The following is a 20722-nucleotide window of genomic DNA, read 5'->3' on the forward strand; positions in this document are numbered from 1 at the left end:
GAGTGAGACTTAATGAGTGAGGAAGCAATAAAGGAAATCATGCTTTGCTAGTGTTATTCTGTTCCTGTATTCCATCAGTAGTAGTCATGAAATGCAGTAAACACAGACGTTTGAACACAAGACACATATAAACAGTTTCTATCACTTACAATATACAACTATGGCAGTGACAGCAGGGGCCAACTTACATTTATCAGATTTTTTTTTCATAAGGGTCTCAAAACAGGTGTCAGGGTCAGAACTTGACATTGAATATGCAAAACATATAAATAAGACATTCATATAAAAATAGGCTTTTACAAAATATACTCTATTAACCAATATTTACCAAAAGTGGAAAATGTGCCCATGTTTTTGATCAGTGAATAAGTCAAGTTAAGCTTAATGAGCTTGAAGTGAGCAATGCCATTGAAGACAGTCAGTAGAGCGTACAGCCTTCTACCTCAACAAGTGGGATTCTCTAGTCTAGCAGCAAACAGAGGGAAGACAAACTCATGAGAAGGTCAGAAGGTCAGTGTGGGTAGCCTACAGCAGTTTTCATCTGGAACAACATTATTCTACACAACAACTTGTTATTCCAGGCAGGTTCAAATCCAGTGTGTTAACCATGGACAAGTTTCGGTTGCTTTAATAAACTAAAACCTCCCAACATTTAGTTACTTTTGATCCAAAATGGATTAAAAATCAGTAGTTTTTTTTATAGAATAAATTAATATTAATTATTTTCATTCTCTAAATACAGTATGTTAAATATTCCAAATGGTTGTGCCATTTCGTCTGTGCACAAAGAGTGAGAACTACAGCAGTGTGCTCTGCCCAGCAATCACATCCACCATAATCCGTCCGTTTTTCGCAAAGTCCAAACAGTCAAGATGTCAGTACTCGTCCATATGTGTAGCTTAAAGTCTTGACATTTTGCGTTGGTGGTACACACACACACACCGTGGTTACCAAGTCCCATTTGCCACGGTACAGTTTTTGTGTGCAAAAGAATCATGACGCCCCATCTTCAGCTTACTGTACACACAGTACAGCAGTTCCTCATTACGTATGAAAAGACTGCGACGACAGCCCTCCTGTTTAGTTTAACAGTTCCAGTTTGTCCGTGACGATACAAACATATGAACACGCATGCTCCCACACGTCATCATCACACACGCTCACACGCACACACACGCCGTCCAATAAATATTCTCATTTGCATGTGTACACCTCTGTCCTCTCGCTGCAGGTGTTGCACTTGACGTAGCAGCACCACAGGAACTTGCAGTTGCATTGCCACACGCGGGAGTACTGGTGTGTGTTGTATCCGCGGCCGCAGCACATCAAGTCACAGCCGCTGATGTGCTGCATCATAGTCTTGTTACACACTCGGCCCTGCGTCCCCAAGCTCCCAGTCACAGGGTCCGCCTCGCAGTAGTTCGGCGACTTGTCTATGTACACCAGGTCCGTATCCATGGGCTTGCGGTAAGAGTAATTCTTCTTGATCTTGAGGAATTTAGGGCGCTTGTTGCGGCTGGCTTTCACCGGCTCTACGTGCACCGCGTGGGCATACTTCTCCTTGAGAATGTAGCCGAGCTCGCGGAACTTGGGAAGTGTAGTCCAGCAGGTTTTGGTGGTGCAGGAGCCCGAGACGCCATGACACTTGCATTCCAGTCGCATGTTCTTCTCCAGGACCTAGACACACAAAAACAAGTTAGTAACGTAGTCACAACCGGCGACTGTAACAACACAGTGGTGATGAGTGATTGTTACGCTCTCATGAATGAGAGTCATACTCCATCGTTAAAACCAATTGTCACGTATGTAATGGTTTTATCACTTATGAGAAATATAATGTCATGTTATATTTTTCACGACCATCGAGCGTCAGTGTTTACATACACTAAAACCTGGGGTACTTCACGTCACGTTTCAACTTTTGAACTTCAGGGGAAGTGACAAATGTGCAACTTAATAACAATGTGACTGACATATACACTACAGTTGGGGATTAGATACAGCCCCAACATATAGCAGTGATACCATATACACAGAAGCCAAAATAATGTATCAGATTTCAGGCTGTGTGTGTAGTTACCACACACAACACACAAATGTCAAGAGTGACTGTACAAGGCGTCGAGTGACTGGATTACTGCTAAACCCTGAACTGATGACAATGAGAAGTGCCATTGACTGAAACTGGAATTTTCGTTAGCTGCAAGGTCAATTGCAATTTGCCTTTTGCTCGAAAATGCTCGGTGTTTGGTATGCGATATGGTGTCCTACAGCCAGTGACAAGATATTTATGCTTCTGTGTTCTTGGCAAGCAAACTGTAACAATAAAACCCCAAATACAGACATGAGAACAAGAAGCACAAAAAAACAACTTTCCCCCCCCAGAGCAAACCACTTCATAAAACCCTTGGCTTCAACTCCCTAATCCATCAGTTGTTCTGTGACCAACACTTGTGACAGCCTTTGTCCTGACGTCTACGACCAGGGAGCTGTGAACGGCGCTCCTGCTCAGTGTCACTGCTTTTGATTAGCATAAATAAAGGAGGAGGGGGAGGTAACTATCAAAACAGAGAGTCTATTTATTAGCAGAAAGAATGGGAGAGAAGCAAAACTGCTCGAGGTTTGAGTCGACAAGTATAGCCTTTTTTTCCCCCTGGGAGGCAGTTCAGCCGTCCAGATAAGCCAATTTGAATTCATGGTCCTGAGATGGACGCAGAAAATGATCATTCTCAGCACAATTGCGTGTGAGGAGGCTTTTCAGCCCCCGTGTTGGACGTGTTGGTTTTGTGAATGAGCCTATTTTGGCACTGGGAGATAGAAAGAGGGGATATGAGTTAACTTGAGCAAAGCTTCTTCTTTTATTCTTGACTAACTCCAACCTCACATCAGCTGTTGGCCACATTACTCCACTCAATCTCTAACCTCTAGACTCACTGGAGTCTCTTTGCCACTCCGCAGCGCTCTGCAGCCATGCATGCAGAGAGAAGCAATCAAAGGAGATCGACACACCTTGAAAATAACCTTTCCTGCTAAGTTTGTCTCATTTGCATTTTATTGTATTTTTGTTTACTCTCTTTCTGGACTTTCTTTGTGTTGCCACTTTGAAACTTTTCCCCGACACTCAGGCTTGTTGTTGTAGATGGAAACGCAGACTACCCTTATATTAGTAAGCGTGGCAGGTTGAATGGTATATGAAATTGATTTTGACTTGAGCAAGATGATGTAATTTATCAAACTGCTGTCAGGTGGAGTAAATGTACCTACACTCTTCAAAACAACAACAGAAACACACACTACTCAGTGATGATTAAAGAGAGAAACCAAAAAGCAAACACCCGTGTTGTGCACGTACAAGCACGCTGCACCTGATGTGGGTTTATGATATTAGAGAAATTGTGGGCGGGGATTCTTACTAAGGTAACTGTATACTGTCCCAATGGTGCAAAGCATGGGGGGACTGGGCTAATGCCTTTTTGTACAGTGTCAATCTGTTTTCAGAGCAGTGATCTGGGTTGTAATCAAACCCTGCCACTTAGACAGCTCTTCCCCTAAAAGCAGCCTTTTATTCCCCTGCTTGTTTCATCTTGGCCCCATTGCCCAGATCCTTGGCAAGGTTCACCCACACAACAGCGTGGCAGAGACTGTTGACAAGAACTTAGACCGGCATCAGACCCGGTTCCAGTTGAACATCACATTCTGTCTCTGTGCCTTGAAAGAAAATTGGCATGTTGAATAAAAAAAAAAAGATGTAATCCAGGTGCCGATCACTTACCTTGCGTCCCACCTCATTATTATGGAGGTTCATGAGTGTTCTTGCGTTCTGTTTGACCTCCCGCGCATCGATAAATACTTTTGAGAAGCCCAGGCCGTAGCTGATGTCTGCCGAGCAGCCTCCCCATTTCCAGCCTTGGTCTTTGCTGTAGAAACCCTGCTTCTCCTTGTCACAGCTACAGTCACTCAGGTTGCCCTGTGTGCAGGCGGCGGTAATGGCATGGGCCACCCCTGCTGCAATAATGGCGTAGGTGAATGCAGCTTCTTTGCTACCTAGAGGAGCAGGGGGAAAAAGAAAGGGTGATGAATAAGATACAGCATGTATAGATTTAGATGTAGTAAGGTAGAAAATGTCAAGGTGTTTCACCTCCAGTTAAAGGGAAATACAGTAAGAGGTAAGAGGATTTTAAAAACGAAAAAGAGATTAATTATTAACAATATGTGTGCTTACATCACAGTCTTACTGACATATCACTCAAGGGCTGCAGTGTTTTGAAACCCGACCTGGAGACTGTCCTGTCCGTGAACCAAAATGGCTGCTGGCGGTATAGTCAACAAAGCAGCATGAATAAGAGGGTTGTCGGCAAGGAAGGGCTATTGATCCGCTCAGAAACTGTCACATTCTGTGTAAACTCATAAGGGACTGACATCAGGATCTTCATGCTGCCGTTATCTCACCCAAGTCCAGCTCACAAATCATTTACACACACACGGAAATATCGACAAATCACTAAAGGTTAATCGGACAGGACTTATAGAAATATCCTGAAGCAAAGTTCTCCAGTCAGAAATTAAGCCAAGAAATAACACTATCAAGAAAAACTCTAATATATCTCATTCAAACTGACATGTAATGCAAACAAAAGCAAACCGCCTGCAGAGAGTGTGTGTGCATATTCATAAGAATGACCATCAAGTTTTCAATTTCAGATCTGTGATTCATTATAAAGCAAACAGGAAACTGTTGACTACGGCATCCATCATGTGTAAATAAACTCCTCTTGTCTCTGTTTGTCCAAAACAAACATTATACCTTCTTTGTGCTTCCTCCTGCCACCCGCTCTGCTATGTCAAGCTGCCATGTTTTTGATAAACATCTTCAATGTGTGCACTTGCCATTGAAAAAAAGGGGGGAAAAAAACTCATATTGAGGCATCAATTATGTGGACGTTTTTATAGACTCGATGGGCTCGGAGCCAAAAAAGAAGGTGTGTCAGTTCTGACTGTACCGTTGTTAATTTTTCCCCTGCAGTTCTGAGTGCACGGGTTCACCACAAGAGATGGTATGAATTCTTCATACCCTTGTAATGAAAGGTGGAAGATATTAAAAGGAGAGTGGACAAAAGCCGGTGTAAGTTGAACTGGGAGTGCCAGTTCACTGTTCTTCTGCCACATTTAGTCTCTCTTTCATCTCTACAGTGTCTCAATGTGCTGCCTCTTTATGTGGAACCTCCTCTCTGCAATTTAGTGCAACTACAAAGTTCAAGTGCAAACTTAGTCGAAGCCTTAAAACACCAAACGGCTCAACGCTGATGCACCTTGCATTACCCCTCCTCTTTGAGCTTTATGTCAGTTCACTGGTCATACCTCCCTTTACTTTAAGAACAATTGTGAGCTCCACAGCTCCACTTAGAAAGGGCATCAACAATGGCATTCATTTACAACCACTCGCCTTCTACGCTAATCTGATCAGTGAAACCAATCTATTTGGTATGGCTGTCCAAACCATAGACTTAAACTCTTCTCTTGGAAACACAGAGCAAATCTCTTGATGGGCAAAAACTTCTCATTCATAAAGGAACAGACTCTCAAACACCACTGTTTTCAGTTCAACAGTATGAAGAGATAATCCTCTCTTTCCAATAGCAGCACGCAACATGGCCTCAAACAGCTGGTCCAAGCTATTGACCATTGTGCTAAAGGGTACTTGGGTTGTTTTTGTTTTATATATATATATATATATATATATATATATATGTGTGTGTGTGTGTGTGTGTGTGTGTGTGTGTGTGTGTGTGTGTGTGTGTGTGTGTGTGTGTGTGTGTGTGTGTGTGTTTCAATAGCCCTGGTTGAAGTAAAGTATTTCAAAGCTCTTGTAAGGTTTGTATAAAGTTGTTTTACAAAGTCACCTCTGGTTATCTAATAAAAGATATCATTAGATTTTTTTTTTTACTTTATTAAACCTTATTTAAACCAGGCCTTATTGGCTTCTTCAATATTTGATTTGACAGTCTTTAATTCAATTTACCAGTTCATCAGAAAAGCAAAGAAACCAGCCACAAATCTATGATTTCAATATTACAATGTTCTTCGTCTCAACAGGAATTCATTTGAAATAAATTGTTTCTCTAATTTAGTACTTTCATGTTCTTGCTCTCTTCTTGGCTTTTCCCCACTGTAACTTATACCCGTGGTAAGATCTACAGTCCTTACAGTGGGAGCCACAGCACCCATCACTAGACGGGATAAAGACCAGTGAAAATGTGTCTCCAGAGGCTCTGTCAGGCTGAAAAGAAAGGCTGCCAACATTCACAAGAGCTTTGTTACAGTGCTGGCTTCAGAAACCTTTTATACATGCTCAGAAAGCCCTGCTCATTGAAAGGTCTGGGGCAAAACTAAGCCTGATGTAAACGACACTGGTTCCTTATGGGATGCTCCCTATCCTATAGATGCAGCAATTTAAAGCAGAAAAATCATTTATCTGCAGAGGAGGTTTATCTGGTGCAGATTTTTGATCAAATGCACCAGTGATGTAAGTCACATCTTTACAAACAAATGTGTTTTTTTATTTCTTCCATAAGACATCATGACATTTTTTATATTTACTGTAGCGTTAGATATATTTACATTTTGCGTTTTGTGTTATAATAGTGATATTGAAAACTTCTGAGGGGAAATCGCACAAGCAGCCGAGACATTTTACGCACGATGCGCACAAATACGCGTAAATACGCATCGAAGTACGAGGTGATTGAGACAGTGTGTTTAAAAAAAAAAAGAGTTTCAACTTGTAAACAAACGTTAACAGACAGCAACATACCCACTTTCAACTCTTTTCCGAAGACTGTCCTCTCTCCAAGCGCAGAGCAGTTCCAGCGCCCGTTTTTGAACTGAAACTGACACTCGTTGATGCCCATTTGGGCTCCCTCTCCGATGACGATAATGGCATCGGGGCGACTCTGACAGATAATCCGTTGTCTGGGGGCCAAACCGGGGATCTTGTTACAGATTATGCTCGCACCTAGGGCCACCACCGACGAGAAGCCACTGTGAATGGAAGATGGATATGATTTAGAAGAGCCAACTATTTGATACTCAAGCCTGAACATTTTGGATTATTTACTGCGACCAAAAAATCCAGTGTTTACCTGAACAAAATTATAATAGGCTATAGTATTTTATCACTAAAATGTACCCACGAAAATGATGTCTAACCTGCACCATGATACATATTTCTATGTTACAGGCTGCATTAATTAAGGTTGTAGATACTTTTGATGTTTATGCCCGTGTGATTTTTACCAACACATTGCAGATAGGCTTTAATAAAGGAAATGCCGTCAAGTGATAAGCGCGCAGTTGCCACGAGTCTGAGATAAGTTGACGCTCTTCTCTAAACATTTTATCTGTCATTAACGAAATCAACAACCTGCTTTAGCCAAACGTGGTGTACTCGTACTACAATCGGACCGACAGCAGATGAAGCTTTTTTGTTCCTTTGTGTTGGGAGAGTAACAAACTAATAAGAGGCCAAATAATACGCAGCTTACCCAATTTTCAAATAAACAATTCCCAGACAAAGTAAAACTCTTAAAATCCAGCGTCGTGTTCTCCGACTCATTGCGGCCCCGCTCTCAGTTTCATGCAACGATCTGTGGAGCTGATGAGTAACTTATGAGCGACGCTTATTCTCCGATCGATCACAGCCCAGGTAACTCCAGCAGCGGAACTCCAATGAAATGACGAAAAGCATCAAAAACTAGTAGGACAGATCAGGAAACTCTGACAAAGTTGCCGGCTATAGGGTATCATCCAAACTCCCTTGACTTGGCCCCCTTTCACTGGGCCCTCTTGTCATTGCGAGGGTGTCACAGGTAGGTAACCCGTGGGGTGAGCAAGTGCGATTATCTCTTTCTCACAGTTCCTCTGCAACCCGCAGGTCTTGGCTATATATCTGGCTCATCTATCTGGGGCGTGTTCACAGAGACATGGGGCCCTGCTGAAGAATCCCGCCAGGGCTGAATCTCAACACACACTCACACAGAGTGTCTCTCTCAGATACACACACACACATACACACTCCTGTGCAGTGAATTCACCTTGACTGATTGGGATGGCTGGCTATTTATTGGGTTATTAAATGGGTCAGGCCTTAGATTAATGTCACCACCCGTTTGTATTTTAGGGAAACTTCACAAAGTTTATTTCAGTAGAATTATTTTTTTTCCGCTTCAGACATGAAAAAAGAAATCTGAATAAGTCCCCAATGTTAAACCAAAACAATATTTTTTTTTATTAGATGAGTTATTTCCTCAAAAAAGTAGTAAAACTGAAGTATAGACTCTCCACTCTGCCTGTTTTCATGATAAATCACAAAGATTAAATGTAAAATGAAGCCGAGATTTATGGACCTCTAGTTGGTTATCCGTCACAAAAACATATTTAATCTATTCCTCACTGTGTAATGAGTATGAATGGATCTGATGCGCGTCTTATCAGCAGTGCGCCTTCGTCCTGATCGCTGTCTGGATCCCCTGCCTTTTATTATAGCGACATCTGGTGGACCAAATCGAGAATTGCAAGCAAACACGCTTGACAACAACACCCCGCGTTGTCCCTGTGTTCTTTCCGTAGCTTTGCCAAACTTGTCACTTCTCATAGACCGCGGTGGCAGGAGGGGAAGTTATTTTGGTGAGTGGGTGGGTGCAAGATCATCAGTGTCAGTATGGACCCCCACCACCCGCAGTACTTGATCGGTGACTGTCTGATTCATATTTTTACATTCCTTAACGAGGAAGATTTAAGCATAGCCTCACATGTGTGCAAGGTAAGGAGTGTCCAACTCGCGGAAGTAGCCAAGACACAAGTCTGTCAGTGAGGAAATGTTTCACCAAAGTGTCTCACCTGTTGTCTCTGACCATAAATTCATATTTTCAGGATTGGCATGAAGCCGCAGACACTCCCTGGTTATGGAGGTGAGCTGTCCGTACTGTCATCTCTCTCTCCAGCGTCAGTAAATCCATGAAATAGACAGGGCGATGCGCTCAGGCTCAGGAATAATAAGCATAATATTTCTTCTGATGGGATAATAGAGCAATAACAATAACAATCAGTCCTAATGCTGTGTTTCACCTTCAGGAGGCTGTGTCTGCAGCGCTGGAGCTTCTGTAATCTCGCTGTGTTGGGGTCGAGTGAACAGGAGACTCTGTCGTGGAAGACATACTTCCTGCGCCGGTGCCACTTAGAGATGAAGATGACGTCAGGACGGTCAGGAGGTTACACCTGCCTAAGTCTCAGAGGACACAAAGGTACACACACACACACACACACACACACACACACACACACACACACACACACACACACACACACACACACACACACATTCGAGTATTTAAGTTCATTATTTCCCATTCAGTTGTTTTATATCATTTTCTGTGTTTTCTCCATCAGGCAGGGTGGTGGGGTTGGTGTACCTGCAGGGGAACTCAGCCCAGCTTCCTGACCTGTGCAACAGCAGTGCCACAGTGTGCAGTGCCTCTACTGATGGTACAGTTCGAGCATGGAACATCCAAAATGTCAGTGCAACTCATAAATTGGATATCATTATGAAATGAATTTGATAATTAGTTGTTGTTTTAAAAAAAAAATCTGATTTAAACTGGACTTTTGACTTTCACAGAAACTCTTATCTATCTGCTGTAAGGTAAAACCAGTAGTGAAAGTGTTTGAGAGTGGGCCTCATCATACCCATTATCTACGCTTAATAAGTAACATGAATGCAGGTTTCATTCTAGCCAAACCCTATCTAAACAAATTTCCTCCAGTAGTTCCCTGTTCCCCCTGTTTGGCTGAATGTTGCTGGTCACTGCAACAAATGCTCCTCCTCTAGGCATTAATCTGATGTGGCAATTTTTTTTCTCTCCTCAGGGCGAGCTTCTGTGGTGCAGTGCGGTGCAGAGTCCTTTGACGGAGATTGTAAGTGATGAGCAGCGCAACGTTGTGATCACAGCAGACTCCACGGGCCTCATTAAGGTGTGGCAGAGCCAGACTGGCCAGGAGGTGGCCTCGTTTTCAGCAGCATCTCCACACTGTAAATTAGTCCAGTACAACATCAACAACAATTGGTTTCTCACTGTGAGTAACATCAGAACTCCCTGTGCTGTGAATCTTAAAATAATATAAAAAGATTTGTCTTTATAGGAAAGCAAGTCATGTTTTTCATTGTATCTTTTTCCAGATTGGAACCAGTCAGGGATCCCTGTGTACACTGGCTGATTTATCTTTGACTAAAAAGTCCAACATAGTGGTGTGTGACACCTTTAAAGTCAACATACTCCTAGTTTCACCTGACAAAAAATGGATCGCAGCTGGAACCAAGGATAATGATGATTTAAGTCCAAAGGTATTTCTTGTTGTCTTTGACAGTCTGGCTTCATGTTTGCTTTTCCTGCCCAGGTCTGTTCATGTGCATTTTCCTTTACCACATTGCCTCTGCCCACATGACACAGTGGGGAAAAAATAGGTGTTCCTCGATAAGAACAATGAAGTATTTTATACACGTTTTGTAGATTTCTCTTGTTTGGTTTGTTGCCAGGTGATTTACACTGAGAGTTTGACCTCTCCGTCTGAGGACGAAGATCCTCTGCGCCAGTCTGTACCGGTCTCCGGGTGCCAGGCTGCTGTCTTCATACCCACCCAGCCTGCCAGACTGGCCATCATCCACCACAAGGAGAGCTCAAACAACAAAGCCCTCTCTGTCTTTGATGTCAGCATTAAAAAGACTAAGTACAAGTCAGAGATCCAGGGTGAGGACAGAGATACGTGTAGATTGAATAGTAATATGCTTTAGGTCTGACACTGAATCTCATAATAGCCACTAGATAATAACAGTTAGCTGCTGAATCATCCTATAAAAACCCACTTAAACCACAGACACCGTGGAGAACAGCTGCTCATACCGAAATTGCTGAGTGTGATCTGTTTTCCATTGTGTTTTGCTGTGTTCTTTTGGATGACTGACATGCCGACACTTAAAATTATTTCCAATACACAGCTCTGACTGTTTTCTATCAAAGGCTGCTTCCAGGAAATGTAAAAAATAAAAAATGTAATAGATGTAAGCTAAGATGATTGAGTGAAAGTAGGTACCCATTGTCTGTAAATGACAATGTACCAGTAGGCTACCGAATAAATCTTGCAATACAGTTTGGGGGATTATAAGATTAACACTTCTATAAAAGTTTGACTTATGTTGGTGTAATCTTGAATTTCCTCTCACATTAGTCCAGCAGGTGGAGTCCTTTGCCTTGACACTGAACCGCTGGTCCTCAAACATCCTTCTAGAGGCAAAGGACAGCAACTGCTTAGTGGTGGCAGCTAACCAGGAGCTGTGGGTCTACTCTCTGAAAGGAACCCAACTGGCTTTCTTTAATGACCACACCCTGCCCATCTCCTCTATGTGTTTGGTAGGTTGTTTTTTCATGTGGATTTCAAAGATATCTCTGTTGAAATTCTTTGTTTTTTAGGGTATAATATTCTGTGTGTGTGTCTTCACATTGACAGGATAGCTTTCGTGTGGTGACAGCATCTCAGGACCTCTCTTTAAGAGTACTGACATGGAAGAATGACACAGACAGTGGTTTGACTCTGGAGAGCAGATACCACTTACTGGGAGGCTCCCACACAATGTCCAGGTACTGTATGCTGTGACATATTAGTATCTGTTTGCTGCATTAACAGCAGCCAAGAAAGTGTATACATATACATGTACACAGTAATAGTATGCCAATACTTTTTTCTCTCAATTTGACATGACACAAATATCACCTGATGCACCTTCTCATCTTCCCTTCATTTACTAACGCTGTGATTTCATGTTTTGTGTCCTGTGTTTTAGAGGGTTCACTCACGTGGCCTGCGACTACACCAGCATTGTGGGCTCAGTAGAAGGGAAAGATGGCAAAGACGTCTTAAAAGCTTTTGTTTTCACCTCATGAGCTTCGTTACCACAGAAAAAAAAAGTCTGTACACAGTTTACAAAACCCATTTGAAGGAGAAGTATTTGCTTTTATTATGAACTGTTTGTCATGTATATTCTTTGTGTATACTGTCTTCTGATGTTTACAAAAGAGAGAATGTCCAATACAGATAAGAAGCACTATATTACTGGAAAGGCAGTGATACATGCTTATTTAGAAAATATTCTATGACTATGCTTTGGGGCAGAGGTAGTGTTGAATGTAACCATACTTAAGGCATAATATATTGTAAAAAAAAAAATGACTATGGTGATCTGTTCTTGATGTATGTTGTCTCCACTCACTACCAAGGTAAGATAACACTGAGGCAAGTTAGTTCTGTGTTAGTGGAAATAAACTACATACCAAAGATATTTAGCCCACAAATCGTTTTCTCCAAAGGCACAAAAGCATCCTTACAACCTCACCTACATGACAGGAAGTGCCTATGTTAAAGGGAATGGAGACAGTGGCTCCTGATCCTCTTCAATAGCCTTGCATCGCATGCCTTCAAGGATGCGCCGTAGGACTGGAGTCATTGACTCGTACACTTTGCTCCCAACCTCTGAGGTACTTTCCATCTGTTGAAAAGCAAAACAGAATTCTGACATTGTTGAAACAAAAAACAGTGCTGAGGAAATCAGTTTAGATGAAGAAATGAAGAGAAAAATAATTAGATATATTGTTTGTCTTACCCAGGTGAAAGCCTTAATAGTACGGTTCAGGAATGCATCTTCAACCTCTTCTGGTACTGTCAGCATATGAGCCATACAATCTAGTATGCAGGTTAAAGTTTCTCTAGGAGCCTGAGAAGAAGTGGCAGGGAGTTCATTGTTAAGCTTCATTCAGCGTAGCATTGTTGTTGTTGTTGTTTCAAATGTTAATCACCAAAGAATAACCGCTGACCTGGTCAAGTGTGTTGAGGACAGTCTGAGTATCAGTGTTGTTGGGGTCCAGGGCTTCGACATCCTGAGTGGAGATGACTGGCTCTTTCAGCTGTTCCAACCATGCCCACATGAGCCCAGCGAGGATGAAGGGGTCTCGCTCCATACACAGCCTTTCCCACGCCCCACCGTGGTTCAACTCTGCCTGCACAGTCAGTCATTTTAGACCCGGTCTTCTTCTATGTTACAGGAACAACTTATTCTGATGTGTTCTGTTACACCTGCGGTATGATTTCTATACCATTACACAATATTAAAGACATGAGGTCTTTTCTAATACAACCAACAAAGGTAGAACACTTTTACATGTATACATTTAGATTTCTGTATCATGTATCAGTCAATATGCATCTGTTGATGTGGGTTAGGGTTATGTATTATTGTTTGTCATTTAGGAAAAACTCAAATTACCAACTCAAAATCTTAAGTGGTGGAATGGACCTAATGGATTTTGGCTAAGCTTGGTAAAGCTGATTTAACAAATATTTTAGCACAATGTTATTCTTTGTGGTGGACAGATTTTAAGCATTGCATAATTTTGTACGTGCTCTGTTTCTACGAATACCACTAAACCGGTGGTACGGATCGCTTACCTGCCAGGCTAAGGCTTTGCTCTTGTGCTCTTCTTCCCCATCAAGAAAAAGGTCCACTGCCAGGGCCTGTGCCACCAGCATCCTCCTTGCATCCAGGGACAACTCTGTCTGCAGGGTGATGAAGGGCACTTCTGACTTCTCTGATTGATCCTCACCTTTACCATGAGAATTCTTTGCATACTCATGTCTCCGCTCAGTTTTCCATCTGGATAAGATGTTACCCTTTTGTTCAGCTTCACTGTGCCCCACGGACTCACTGCGTTGGATGGTTTTCCGCTTGACTTTCTTCAACAAAATGACTCCATCTTTATGGTTTTCATCATTCTTGACTTTCCACAGTGAACCTGTTGAGCTGTGTGAAATATCAGATGTGCTATTCGAATCATGACGCTTGGATGTAGTGAGAGTGGATTCAGATGGGGTAATAGTCATTTCAACATTACTCTGGGACAGAGATCCGAGAGGTTGTGTGAGGAGATTGAGTTGCGAACCCAACCGTCTCAAGTCGGACTCACTGTAGCTCAAACTTTTGCGGTGGTAGAAGATGGGCGGCTCATGGAAATGTCTGGGCAAGGTGGGTGCCCCAGGTAAACGGGGCACCTTTGTAAATATTTCAGGGCCCATCTTCTCAATGACGCTGAGAGTCATCTCTATGTCATCGATATCGGGAGCCTCCAGAATGTCCTCCTCTATCACCTCTCGATTCTCTGCAATGTCCATCAGCAGTTTGCACACTAGCTGGACAATCTTTGGCAGGTATCTCAATTCCTTCCTCTCATAGCCATGCAATATGTGTCTCTGTCGGTTCAGATACTGGCTGAGTGTGACTGGGTTGAATCGAGGCTCAGCACAGGAGAACACACTCCTCAAAGGGGCAAGGAACTGGACAAAGTCTCTGACACAACCTAGTTGACCTCTGGTTTGAATAGAACCAGGGCGTTTAGCACGTACATATACAATAGCCTGGTTAGCCGTCATCCTGGTGGCATAGGCCAAGAAAGATGCTAATAAAACACCTGGAGGGAAGAGCAGAAAAAGACGTTGAAATATCAGTCTGTCCTAATTAGTCTACATTTCTTAATAAACTATTCATATACTGTAAATTGACCTGTCCTGCCGAGGCCAGCGTGACAGTGAATCGCTATCTTTCCCTCCTGCAATGCGAAGGCCATGACCTTCACCATGTCCAGTACAGTGGTGAGACTGGCCACTCCATAGTCACTCCAGCCAAAATTGTAGAAATAAACTGAAAAGGAAAGATGCGTTCAGATACATTTGTGCTTTACTGAAGATCTGTAAAGAATTATTGCATAAAGCGCTTACTGTTGTTTTCCATGAAGACCTCTGGGCGGTACGAGAAGCCACTTTCTGGCTCCAGAGGGTTTCCACAGCTGGCATGTTCACCAGGTATCTGTAGGTTGATTACTGTTTTAATACCATTCCTTGACACGCACAGACATAAAGAGAGGAATGCACACTCAGTTATTGTCATCTCCACATATAGTCTTCATGGTCAGAAAGCTGCTGAGAGTCACCGAAACAACATATACCTTTTGAATTGATCAATAATGTTATATTTCTCAATGATTTCAGTCGAGGGTCTGGACATGGCAAGAAGATGATCCGTGACCCTTAAATGATAGAAGAAGAAGGTGCATAGTAATTGTATTGTTTTAGTCCAAGTCACTTGGCGTCAGAAAATAAATCAACTGTATTTGACTTTGTGTTGCTGGACTATCACAACTACTTAAGTAGAACAAGCAGGTTTACCAGGATGAGTAGAGGCCTTTTATAGCCTGTTGAGCTTCACTCCAATAACTCGGGTTGTCATACTTGCAGGCTAGACCTCCACAGCCGATTGAACATTGCATATGTCCTGGGATGACATATCGTATAGCTTCTCCTACAATTGTGTACTTTGCCCTCGGAGCTGTGACTGTTATTGTTAATATGGAGGGAAGAGAGGAAGAAGAATCTGATTACACATATAGCCCTTAATCTGAATTGTAAACATAATGAAATATAATTTATGCCATATTAATAATATTTAGTTTATTCTCAAAATTGACATTGAACCAATTAATAAGTGGTTTCTGAGCACTGTAGACATGAAAAGGACTGTTAAATGCTCAAAAACTGTAGTGCAGCACAAACGTTGAATTAAATGCAGGCTGGTCTTTAACACCTAAATAATTAAGATCATCAGTGGTAAGTGCTCACTTAGAGGTGTCTAATCCTTGTCTGGCATTACAGATCTGTCCACAGGGCTTTGCAGTAAAAATAGCTGTTCTTTGGAACATTTGAAATACAATTTAACACTGCTTTTGGTAAAATATACACCTGTAAATACATAATGACCATTACTCATTAACAAACACATTTTATAAGTTTATCTTTATCAATTTTACTTACGGTATTCCAGAAGAGCTCCACCTCTCGTCTTTGTGTGGAGTGCCATGTGTACAGTCACTCAGACTGACATCCACAGTCATAGCAGAGCCTGGACACACATATCTACCTTGTTACACCATGTCACATACTCTGTCATATGCTTTCGGGAAAAACGTGATGCAGATGGATTTACTTTATGCCTTAAATCAGTACTACATAACCAGTGTGGAAACTGCCATTCCTAAATAACCAGCCCTCTGCATTGAATTTTACTTTTTTAATTTGAAATTTTGTGACTGATAAGTTTACGACATGACATTAAAAGCTGGAACTACTCACAAATACACCGTTTAAAATACACATCACAAGGGCGCCGAGTGGCACAGTACAGTAGGTTGAGCAGGCCCCCCATGTTTAGAGGCTACAGTCCCGCATTGGGCAGCCCTTTCCTGCATGTCATTCCCCCTCTCTCTGCCTCCCCATTTCCTGTCTCTCTCAACTGTACTATCAATAAAGGCATGAAAAGCCAAAAAATATATACTTTCAAAAAAATACACATCATAAATCATAAACATCACAGATCAGATTCGTGCACATGTAAAGCAGACATAATCCATTTTAAGGGAATGGGTATCTGCTATTCTTAGCTTAACGTTTTTACTTTAGTACCCCATCACAGTATGAAATTCATAACACTCAGTGAATAAGCAAAATTATCAAGAAGTTTGGATTAGCTACTAAGGAAAGAAAGAGTCTTACAGCTAATCTTACAATAAATACTACAAAGTAAAATATAAAAGACATGGATTTACCTGTATTAAATGAGACGTGATGTTTGTGCCCACCATCTGAGAACACGAATGGCTCACAGCTGCATTTGCCAACATTTCTGACATCAAGCTCCACCGCTCTGACGTTGTCGTTCTCTCTCCAGCTCTGTGGAAAGTCAATCCTGTGGCCTCGCTTGATTTGATTCGTCTCAGATTATCTCCGTGTAGCCGGGTGGGGCGACGCAAGTATCCTGTGTGCTCCTTGGTGGAAAGCCATCTATCTCGCCAGGATGACGGATCAAGTATGGGATTCAATTAACCTCAAGAATGTGTTGAAAAGTTGCAGAGATTCTGTCCTTTGTTATTGCCTCCATGCACAGGTTACTCCTTCTGCTCTTGGGGGGGGAGCATGGTGCTATTCCTGACTTCTCCTGGATTAGACTACTAATCTTATTACTGTACGGCTATAAAATAGAGCACCCACTCCTCAACAAAAACACACGTACTAAAATCACATTACTATTGAGTTCTGCTGGACTGTTATAACATACAATGACTGAAAATATACTCTGTTTGTTAATGCACATGTTGACATCAATTAACATCTGACCAGCTATTCACCTGAACTAATTCTAATCATGTTGATTTTATTGATTCTGTCCTATTCATGCTATTGCTGTGATTAAGTACAGATTTTTAAGTACAGGTTTTGGTTTCAATAACTTTCATTCAGTTTCTGAAACCCACACACAAGCTAGTTTCCTGCTGCTACAAATAGTGGGACCTCAGTGGCATTGCAAGTGGATAGAATTTGATTGGCTTACCTTGCACCTTGCTAAAGCTGGTTGGGTTTAGGTTACGAGGGAGAGATCAGTATATGATGTACAGCATTTGGAGAGACTTAAAAGCCGATAATCCCAAAGCAATACTGTACACCTTTTGAGATGTCAAAAATGGGTATAAACATAAATTGTTTGTCTTAAACAACCATCATACTCTAAACTTGGATATGGATAAAACTAAGTTAGAATGGCTTTTTCCCCCACAGTTGCTATAAATATAGACATGGATTTGGATTTATGCTTGTAGGTCCACTAATGCTGCCTATATTTGTGGATTCTTGCATCATTAAATTATACAACACTTTATCCTACATATAACAAACTCTGAGAAATGAATGTCTTACGAATTTAGAAATGTGTGCTATGATCAACTGAGGAGGTCAGTCTGGCTTTGAAGATGAAACAATCAGCAACATGATAAGAGTAACAGAGAGACAGAGACAAAACATTCTTTCAATGCAAGAAAACTACAAAGCTAATTGCGCGACATGTGGTGTATGTAGGGTGAGATAAAACCCAGAGTAAATCACAGACATGTGATTTTATGGCATATCTCACCAGTCTTACTGTGACAAACACAGGGGAGTGAAGAGACAAGCGCTACCCATGGGATTCGGGGATATGACTCCAAACAGTGTGAAGCAGAAAAACTGTTTAAGACAACATAAAACACACACACACACACACACACACACACACAGTATAAAACAAATCAAATACACAGATATCACAACGACACATAACTTCAGGTTCACTCTGATAAGGATGTGTGGGTTATAAAACAGGCAGATGCAAAAGATTTACTAATCTGCAAGATGAAGATACTCTCATCATCTGCAACTATAAAAATATGGAGGGAATTTTTAGGGTTAACCCTTTAAGGCCTAATTTTTAGACTTAGGGTTAAGGTGTAGTCAGGAAAGTAGGATATCTGTGGGAGTGATACCACATAAAATCAGGTTATGATGTGCAACATTTAGGCTAGATAGACTCCATTGTGAGTAAAAGATGTGCATACAAAATCATATGACTGTTTTATCTGTTTTTGAATGGTTAATGCATTAATGTGGGCTACTAGCTAGCTAGCTACTGCTAAAAAAGAGTAACGTTAAGCTAATGGATATCTAAATAAATCTAGAACTAAGTGTGGCTTTTAATGTTTTAGCTGTTCTAAGTGGAGCTAAATCCATAAACTGTATGCAATATTATGGAGTTTAAACTGTTACAATGAATCACTTTTTGTTTTGTTTTTACTTTCCACCAACACAACCAAGCTCATTTCAGAACACACCCACAGCCCAGCCCACAACGCTGCTAAGGCCAACTAAGGTAGCGAGTATGATAAATACCTTTGTCTGTAAAGATGAATTGATTATTTGTTTCCTACAGATGGCAGCAGATATTTTTTTTTTTTTTTTTTTTTTTTTTTTTTTTTTTTTACTTTTTTTTTTTTTTTTTTTTTTTTTTTTTTTAATGAAATCTTTATTTCATATTTGCAAAGTACAGACAATCAGAGAACAATTGGAATGTTCGTGGAAACAGACATTTAAAGACACTTTTCAGTGTTGAGATAAGTAAAATAAATAAATGAAATATAAAAATAAAAAATATGCTGTGTAAAAAAAAACAGTTAATAATATAAAGATAAGGCACTCTTACTCCACTATTCTGGGGTAAGTGAAAATGAGTTCAAGTATATCAGTGTGCGTTCACTTTTTTTGTTTAGCGTCAGTGACAAGGTTTTTATATAAACATTAAACTCCTCTATGAAAACATTAAAGTTAGGAAGAGACTTTGAGAATTTTTTCTTGTGTATGTGAAACTTTCCCATTAAAATCATAAGATTTATCATGAAATTAATTGATTTTTCTTCATGTTCAAACTTTGAAATAATATCTCTGTTACTAATTGTTATGTGTTGTTTACATTTGTTGTACACAAAGCTTTCCATATCTCTCCAAAAAACAAATGACAATGGGCAAGTACAAAATAAATGTAACATTGTCTCTGGTTCATCTCCACAAAAAGTGCACATTTCATCTACATCAGCAAACTTAGAAATCATTTTGTTACAAGGATAAATACAATGCAAAATTTTAAAGTGAATCTCTCTGATTTTGTTTGAGATACAGAATTGAAAGGGACATAACCAGGCTTTGCGCCAGTTAATACTGGCCAACTGTGAATTCCAGAAAGATTTTCCTCTTGGTGAGATTTTATTATGTGTCTGTAGTACCTTCCTTATGTGTTTGTTTGTACATTTTCTATCCATTATATAAATCCCATCAATCTTTAGAGAAGGTGTCAGAACCTCAACATTTTGAAAACGTAGGTGACACTTTATTAACTCAATCATACCTGCGGGAATAGCTTTTACAATAGAAACAAACTCTCTGTATTTGACAGGGAAGGATTTAGCTTTCAGGAAGTCTTCATAGTTGTAAATATTCCCATTATCATCAAACAAGGTTGTTACAAATATTATGTCTCTTTCAATCCAAGCTTCTTTATATATACTTTTGTTGTTAACAGTAATCTGACCGTTGTTCCATAGTAATTCTTTGTGTGGAGAAAAGTTGTGGACATAACAGAGTTTCCAACAGCGTAAAGCTTGTTGATGAAACTGTGAAAGCTTCAGTGGTAATTTTGAAACTGTGAAGTTGCATCCCATTAGAAATTTTAAGCCTCCTAACTTTTTAAAGATATTGTGCGGAATAAAGTTCCATAGTGACTCTGGTAGTTCCAAACATTTTTTAAGCCATTTAACCTTGAAGGTGGAATTTAAATGAAAAAAATTTAAAATTTCCAAACCTCCTTCTGCTCTCTCTAAACAAATAATATCTTTTTTGAGATGGTGGTGTCTATTCTTCCACACAAAATTAACAAATAAACTATTGATTTCTTTACAGAATGTATCATTAAGAAAAAGTGACAGAGCAGGGTAAACAAACCTTGACACACCCTCAGCTTTTGATAACAACACTCTTCCATAAATGGAAAGGTCTCTCTGCAGCCACATATTAAGAATTGACTTGGTTTTTTTTAATTTTAGGCAAGAAGTTAAGTTGCTGTCTAAGTTCTGTATCTTGGCAGCAGATATTCAAGCGGCAACTTCCTTGGACGAGACGTCACCATGGATGTATTAGGACGTCACCTGCTCTGTTATGGCTC

At 40.8% G+C, this 20722-nt stretch overlaps 3 protein-coding genes across 3 annotated transcripts; 1 reads left to right on the forward strand and 2 right to left on the reverse strand.

The window, feature by feature from the left end:
- Positions 1-1194: 1194 nt before the first annotated feature.
- Positions 1195-7612, reverse strand: LOC310988065 (protein Wnt-7a-like; the record flags this gene model as incomplete). The annotated part of the gene is made up of 4 exons (XM_083974571.1): positions 1195-1677; positions 3773-4044; positions 6812-7038; positions 7542-7612. 4 exons carry the CDS (start codon positions 7610-7612, stop codon positions 1195-1197), a joined length of 1053 nt encoding a protein of 350 aa, XP_083830697.1.
- Positions 7613-8633: 1021 nt separating this feature from the next.
- On the forward strand, positions 8634-12377 carry fbxw12 (F-box and WD repeat domain containing 12). The gene is made up of 10 exons (XM_083974570.1): positions 8634-8818; positions 8929-8966; positions 9130-9299; positions 9445-9569; positions 9922-10128; positions 10232-10396; positions 10589-10799; positions 11278-11459; positions 11557-11687; positions 11891-12377. Exons 1-10 carry the CDS (start codon positions 8717-8719, stop codon positions 11988-11990), a joined length of 1431 nt encoding a protein of 476 aa, XP_083830696.1. The 5' UTR covers positions 8634-8716; the 3' UTR covers positions 11991-12377.
- Positions 12378-12457: 80 nt separating this feature from the next.
- Positions 12458-16916, reverse strand: ptpdc1b (protein tyrosine phosphatase domain containing 1b; the record flags this gene model as incomplete). The annotated part of the gene is made up of 9 exons (XM_083974650.1): positions 15961-16916; positions 15319-15484; positions 15099-15179; positions 14872-14990; positions 14657-14794; positions 13549-14564; positions 12918-13100; positions 12707-12817; positions 12458-12592 (listed from the first exon to the last, which is right to left on the reverse strand). Exons 1-9 carry the CDS (start codon positions 16004-16006, stop codon positions 12458-12460), a joined length of 1995 nt encoding a protein of 664 aa, XP_083830776.1. The 5' UTR covers positions 16007-16916.
- Positions 16917-20722: the final 3806 nt, after the last annotated feature.

This window comes from Trachurus trachurus (assembly GCF_905171665.1).
Source record: "Trachurus trachurus genome assembly, chromosome: 7".
Taxonomy (NCBI): Eukaryota; Metazoa; Chordata; class Actinopteri; order Carangiformes; family Carangidae; genus Trachurus; species Trachurus trachurus.